The 6673-nt window shown below is 49.1% G+C and overlaps 1 protein-coding gene across 1 annotated transcript; it reads right to left on the bottom strand.

Annotated features, from left to right (window-relative positions):
- Positions 1 to 339: 339 nt before the first annotated feature.
- On the bottom strand, positions 340 to 1543 carry LOC123059939 (chitinase CLP). Its single transcript, XM_044482493.1, has one exon. It carries the CDS (start codon positions 1504 to 1506, stop codon positions 457 to 459), a length of 1050 nt encoding a protein of 349 aa, XP_044338428.1. The 5' UTR covers positions 1507 to 1543; the 3' UTR covers positions 340 to 456.
- Between the last annotated feature and the right edge of the window lie 5130 nt (positions 1544 to 6673).

The raw sequence follows: 6673 nt of genomic DNA, 5'->3' as shown, positions 1-6673 counted from the left end.
TTCTTCAGTATTTTTTCTCTATTGCATGTTATGTCATTTGACTGGAACTTAGTTAAATTTCAATCGACTGAGACCTAATTACACCCATATCAATATCGTTCGTGCTCTAGTATCTCGCTTTCGAGCTCAGTTTTGTCGCCGCCAACCTGAAAACTGAGAGTGTCACTTGTCAGCCTAACTAATTACCGTGGCGTCGTGCTCTAATACTATATGGGCATCTTCCACTCATTTTCAAGAGAGATCGGTCCGTGTCAGTCAGTCACACTCATGGTTGATGGACAGAATATATTTTTCGAAAAAACAAAAACTTACACTTCTGGTCCAGCGTGATATCGGAGGTGATTAATTAATATTCCACCGATTTTATTTATTTCATTTCAACACTCCGAGCTATCATGGAAGTTCTTACACGCACGCACACCATGGAACCATGCACCGATGTGGAATTGTCGATCACTAGCCCGCCCTGGTGAAGTTGAAGTTGCTGCAGGAGAACCCCCTGGCTGGGAGGTACGGGGTGAAGCTGAGCGTCTGCTTGTCGTTGTCGAGCACCACCAGCTTGTTCTCCATCTGGAACCCCCCGATCACCACCGCCGGCGTCGCGCCCCCAGTGCCGCCTCCGGCCTGCACGAACGCGAAGCACGCCGTGCCGCTGTTCACCTGCGCCATGGAGTTGCCGCCCACCACCGTGAAGTTCGTCCCGCCCTCCAGCATCACGTCCACCTGCGGGACGGAGTAGCCCGACAGCGTCGGCGACAGCTTGGACGAGTCGTAGCACAGCTCGAACGGCGCCACGGCCGCCACCTTCGCGCTCGAGCCCATGGCGCGGTCGAAGGCCGTGATGAAGGGGCGGTACACGTCGCTGCGGAGTTGCGCGTAGGGGATCGTGGTGGAGAGGCCGACGATGAGCGCGCCGGAGCCGGAGACGGCCACGCGCGTCCCGTCGATGGCGATGCCGTTGGTGGCTGAGACGAAGTAGCCGGGGTTCCCGGAAAAGGGCTGGCGGAGCGGGACCCCGTCGGAGAGGAGCGTCGTGATGGCCGGCCGGTCCGCCGGGGGAGCTAGGAAGAATGGACCGCCGCCGAAGATGGCCGCGCCCACGCCGCTGCTCGGGAGGCAGAGCGCGAACGAGTTGGCCACCTTCTGCGTGCTCGCTACCTGGGCCGGGAACGATGCGCTGGAGCGTGCGAGCCCCGCCACGCCGACGGCGCCGGACGGGGCCGCCGCGCATGTCGCGGTGGCAGCGAAGGAGACCGGGGATATCGGGTTGCTGCCGTCGGTAGAGTTGGCGGAGAGTGTCACGGTCGTCGTCTGGCCGCTGCACGGCGTCGTGATGGCCGGAGCGGAGAGGTCGAGGACCAGCGGGCGGCCGGCGCTGAGCGGCGCCGTGTAGAGCGCGGTGGACGTTACGCCCTTGGTGACCTTCGTGAGCAGCGGCTTGCCGACGGTCGCCGCCGTGGAGACGGCGAGCAGGAGGAGGACCAGGACTGGCTTGGACTGCCACATTTTCGGCTCGTGCTGTGTTGTGTTGGAATCGATGCTGTGAAGGATGGCACGTACGTGCGTCCTATATATACCCTCGATCAGGAATCAGATTCACCAACGCATGCCTAGTCAACATTTGTCGCCATCAATGTTGGTTAACGAACTAGAGTTTCAATTTTCTACGGTATCGATCACATCCACAGATGATTCTCGCTCGTTCAAAGTCCATTCGAGATTATCCAAGATCTTGCACGCGTGCATTAACTGGTAGCTAGACTTTGCATGCATGCATGCATGCGTTTCAGAGTATTTTTGTGTGTGTTTACATTCTTGATACTTCTAGTCGAGTTCTGGTGTGTTTAATTCTCTTTTGCTAACTAAAAGCATCTCCAACGGCCGCATAAAAATTTGACGCCCAATAAAAATTATAGCGTGTCACTTTAGCATTTTTAGTGCGCTGAGACCAACATCGTTTTTGCAGACGCCCAGTTGCAGGCTTGGATCACACGATCGATGCACCGCACCGCACCGGCCAGGGAACCTCCGTGTCGTCGCGCCATAATAGCAGAACAGGCCAACTCTCTCGAGGAAATTGAGCCGCCATCGCTTGCATGGACCACGCTCTTATCGGACTCAGATGGCGACTGCTCTGCCGTGCGATTTAACGCGAGGGTGGAGGAACCTACTACGTGCATGGCACGTTGCCACTGTCGCGGTCTAGCTCCGGCATGCCGTGCCGACGCTGTAGCTCGTTCATAATGGCTTGGCGCGATTGACGCATGGATCTCGCGTTCCTGCCAAACCGGGAGAGATCTAGTCAAACCATCTGACTGACGGACACGAACAGGTGTAGTGTAACTACACACGCATAATATACAATACAGTATAAACTTGTATGCTCTGTGTGAACACTACCCGGAACACAACCCTGCTGGGTAGGCAGAAACAGAGGGACCCTCCTTCAATGCCTCCTTCAACAATTGCATGGTGTGCGGTTCAGCAGCTGCCAAGCCGACGTACGTTTTCGAGTCTTCGAGTTCCATATGTACACTGTAATAGTGCAATGTACAGGGACGTGGAGCCAAGGCTTCAATGCCTCGTAAAACAATTGCATGCTGTGTGGTTCAGTAGGAATGGAGCCAAGCCGACGTACGTTTTCGAGTCTTCGAGTTCCACATGTACACTGCAATGCAATGGGACGTGGCACGTACAACTCACATCGACACCGACACCGACATCGAGTGATACATATCGGGCCACCTCCTGCGTCCTATCTTAACGACTTAACCCATGCTGCATGTCATGTGATTGAACATATTCGTAGTAGTTATAGTGCACCCACACGCAAGATTATTATGTCATGACACTGTGCATGGAGCTTAGGCTTTGAATGCGACTTTCCACGCAAATCAAGGCCGGATAATAACATGGAAAAGGGGGAGAACATTCAGAGTCTTCATTCCTCAAGCAACATCACAACAGTGATCACCCGAATACACATCGGTCCAGCTCATGAAGTCGGGCACAGTTTGCCATGCTACAACTGAATCATACAATAGCACGTATACTTAGAACATCTATAGCTGGATATGTTTAGTATGATCCTCAAATGCTCGCGACGCTTCTGGGCGCGTCCGCGGAAAATGACCCGACACGTCTTAAATTTTACTTGTTGTATCCAGACATCTCATATTAGATTCTTAAATCCATACAAAGACATGCAAATGAAATAAGCTACGTAGTAAGTCGATCACCTAACTACTCACCATCGGAGATGTCCACGATCCCCGTGCCTGGCTCCGGCAGCATTGGCGACAGCTGCAGCTCTGGCTCATTCGGCGCCTCCGACTACTCCGCACCGGTCTCCTCCACCTCTATCTCCACGTCCAGTTCGACGAAGAGCGCGTTGAACGCCGCCTGCTTCTGTTGGAGGAACGTCTGGTTGGCCTCCATATAGACCTCATCCTGGATGGACTCCAGGAATCCAGGATGGCCTGCTGCTCCGCCATCTCATCGGACTAGGCGCTGGCTAACTCCGTCTCCACCTGCTCCATGTTGAAACCCGGCGGCTGCTGCTCTGGCTGCTTCGCCTCCTCCACCTCCATCAGAGCCAGCTCCTCCTTCTCCTCTTCCCCTGAACACCCGAACACGCATGCATTGATCTGATCGCCACATCAGTCCAACTCTGAAAGGCGGGCACAGTTTGCTATGCTACAACTGAATCATACTATAGCATGTACTTAGAACCAGGCCCGTCCAAGGGCATGTGCGGGTTGTGCGACCGCACAGGGCCCCAAATTCGAGGGGCCCCCTGTTTTCGGCCAATGTTTGTATATTATTTGTTTTGGGCCCTTTTTTCGCAGCTAGTCGCGGGCTCCCTCAAACTGGGCCGGGCCTGCTTCAATATGTCCTGAACCGAGCCCTAGTCCCGATCTACACAGCTTACCGATCCATCGATCAATCTACCATGTTTCCCGAGACGAACTGACAGATCTGCGCCGCCGCCGCAGGGAGACCTAGGCTAGTGGTGTTGTCTCATTTTGATTGCTTCGTTTCCTTTGTATTTTTGCTTTAGTGATTGCTTCATTTCCTGCCCGGAGACACAGCTCAGTTCATAGCCCTTCAAGAACTAGCCGCCGGTCGCTCGGAAAGTCGCGGCAAATCAAAACACACAAGTTGAAGCAGCGGGTGGCCAAGACCAAAGGTGAGGGCATCACCGATATGTCTAACAGGTGCGCTCAAATTGAATCCATTAAATTTAGACTATATTGTGTGCTGCTGAATAATTATATTAGTCAGTATATTGTGCGCATATGCATCAATTCATCAATCAACTTTTTTTAGGGGATATATGAAGTAGGTTAGTTAATCAAATTGACACACACCAAGATTTCCAAGATAGTTGATCATTTAACATTCAGGTCGTTTATTTTTGTTATATTATCTTGACTAGCCTATAATTCAGGTCGTTTATTTTTGTTATATTAATCAAATTGACACACACCAAGAATTTAGGGGATATATGAAGTAGCCGTTGGCGGCTGGTGGAGGACCGTCCAAGTTGTCGGCCAAGGAACCATCGTTGTCGTCGTTGTCGGAGAAGACGATGATGAGGCCCTTGAGGCGCCGGACGGCCTGGTCCTGTTGCCGCTTGAGCTGAGCGAGGAGGAGACGATGATGAGGCCCTTGAGGCGCCGGATGGCCTGGTCCTGTTACCGCTTGAGCCGAGCCGCTTCTGTCGTCTTCTCCCTAGCCTTGCGCTCGGACTGCTCGATAGATACCTTTGAGAGCCTTCGCATAGTTTCGGCGGAGCCGCCGAGCGTCTATCTCCACCGTCGTAAGCGACCGGCGGTACATCCATGCAAGGAGCCGCTCGTCCTCGTTAGGCTCCGCAGGTAACCAGCGGCAGCGGCCGCTCGTCCACATGTACACTGCAATGTAATGGGACGTGGCACGTACACTCACACCGACACCGACATCGAGTGATACATATCGTATCGGGTGCATCCTATCTTAACGACTTGTGCATGTCATGTGATGGAACATATTCGTAGTTATAGTGCACGCACACGCAAGATTGTTAGGCATGTCATGACACTGTGCATGGAGCTTAGACTTTGAATGCGACTTTAAACACGAATCATGGCCAGATAACATAGACAAAGGAGAGAAAATTCAGAGTCCTCATTCCTCAAGCAACATGGCAACATGCCTCACCCGAACACGCATGCATCGATCTGATCTCCACATCGGCCGAACTCAGGAAGGCGGGAAGTTTGCACTTTGCAATGCTATAGCTGAATCATACTAGAAGAATTTGACCGGAATAAGAACACATATGTAAACACAGGAAAAAACGCATGCTACCAATTAGTGCGCGCATGCAAAATCTTGGATTAGAGGAGAATCATCTGTGACTGTGATGATTGTGATCGATAATGTAGAAAAATGCAATTCTGATACGCCAAGCAACTCTGATCGCCCCAAACGTTGACCAGACATGCATTGGCCAAACTGATTATTCTCGAGATCGAGGGTATATATAGGACGCTCAGCTTCACCCAGAACCTCCCGGGCATGGGCTTCTCCTGCAGCAACTTCAATTTCACCAAGGCCGCCTAGTGATCCACATCGTTTGTTGCATGCTGTGCGTACCAGGGCTCTATGTTGAAACAATAAATAAAGGATATAAAAACTAAATCCAGTTGAAGTGACGCTTTGTTTACGCTGTTAATATTAGTCAAGATATGAATTGTATGGAAGCACTATGGCAAATTTGTTTACACTTTTGTTTACGCGATGATAACAAATTTAGTTTGCAAGCACGCCAGTTTTTTTGACAAAAAAAAAAGACGAAGAACCATGACGGAGTTTGCCATGCTAGACAACTAAACTTGTCATCCTCGAAGAACATATTTTGCCATGAAACCGTTTGATTTATGATGGTAAAAGAATCTCATGTATGATTTGTAGTGGAGTCCTAATTGTATTGCAATTAATATCAGGTACGATATAGATTGTGTGCTAATATTATGTAGGATATAATATTATGTAGGATATAATTAGTTAGTTAGGGATGTGGAGTATCTTCTTCTGAGCTCAAATGCTCCCTAATGAGCAGAAAAATAGAAAAAATAGTGAAAAACTTTAAATTCAAACAAATTATGATAAAATTTGACAAACTTTTTGTATGCTTGCAAAATGTCAACATGAAATGCATTCGTGAAAGTCGTGGCAAAAAAAATTGATGCTAAAAAATGCTAGTTTTGAAAATTTGATAAACTTTTTGTATGCTTGCAAAATGTCAACATGAAATGCATTCGTGGAAGTCGTGGCAAAAAAAAATTGATGCTCCAAAATGCTAGTTTTGAAAATATTTTGGGGTGCTGGTTTTGTTTTTTCTGCCACAACTTCCATGAATTTCATTTCATGCTGAAATTTGTGAAGCGCACAAAACATTTGTCAAAGTTTATCAAAAAAATATGAAGATTTTTTGAATTATTTTACTATTATTTCAATTTTGCTGTTCATCAGGGTGCATTTGAGTTTGGGGTCAAAATAAGACTTTCACTTAGTTAGTGGCGACATTGATATTAAGCTTGATATTAATTAATGGAAGGTGATAAACATGTTTAATGCTAAGCTCCGGAGTGACGTATATCATTGTTTTTTTTTAGAAAAACATGGA

Source organism: Triticum aestivum, chromosome 3A (genome assembly GCF_018294505.1).
Source record: "Triticum aestivum cultivar Chinese Spring chromosome 3A, IWGSC CS RefSeq v2.1, whole genome shotgun sequence".
NCBI classification, from domain to species: domain Eukaryota; kingdom Viridiplantae; phylum Streptophyta; class Magnoliopsida; order Poales; family Poaceae; genus Triticum; species Triticum aestivum.
The sequence above is the reverse complement of the archived record's forward strand: the minus strand, read 5'-3'. Positions and strand labels throughout refer to the sequence as shown.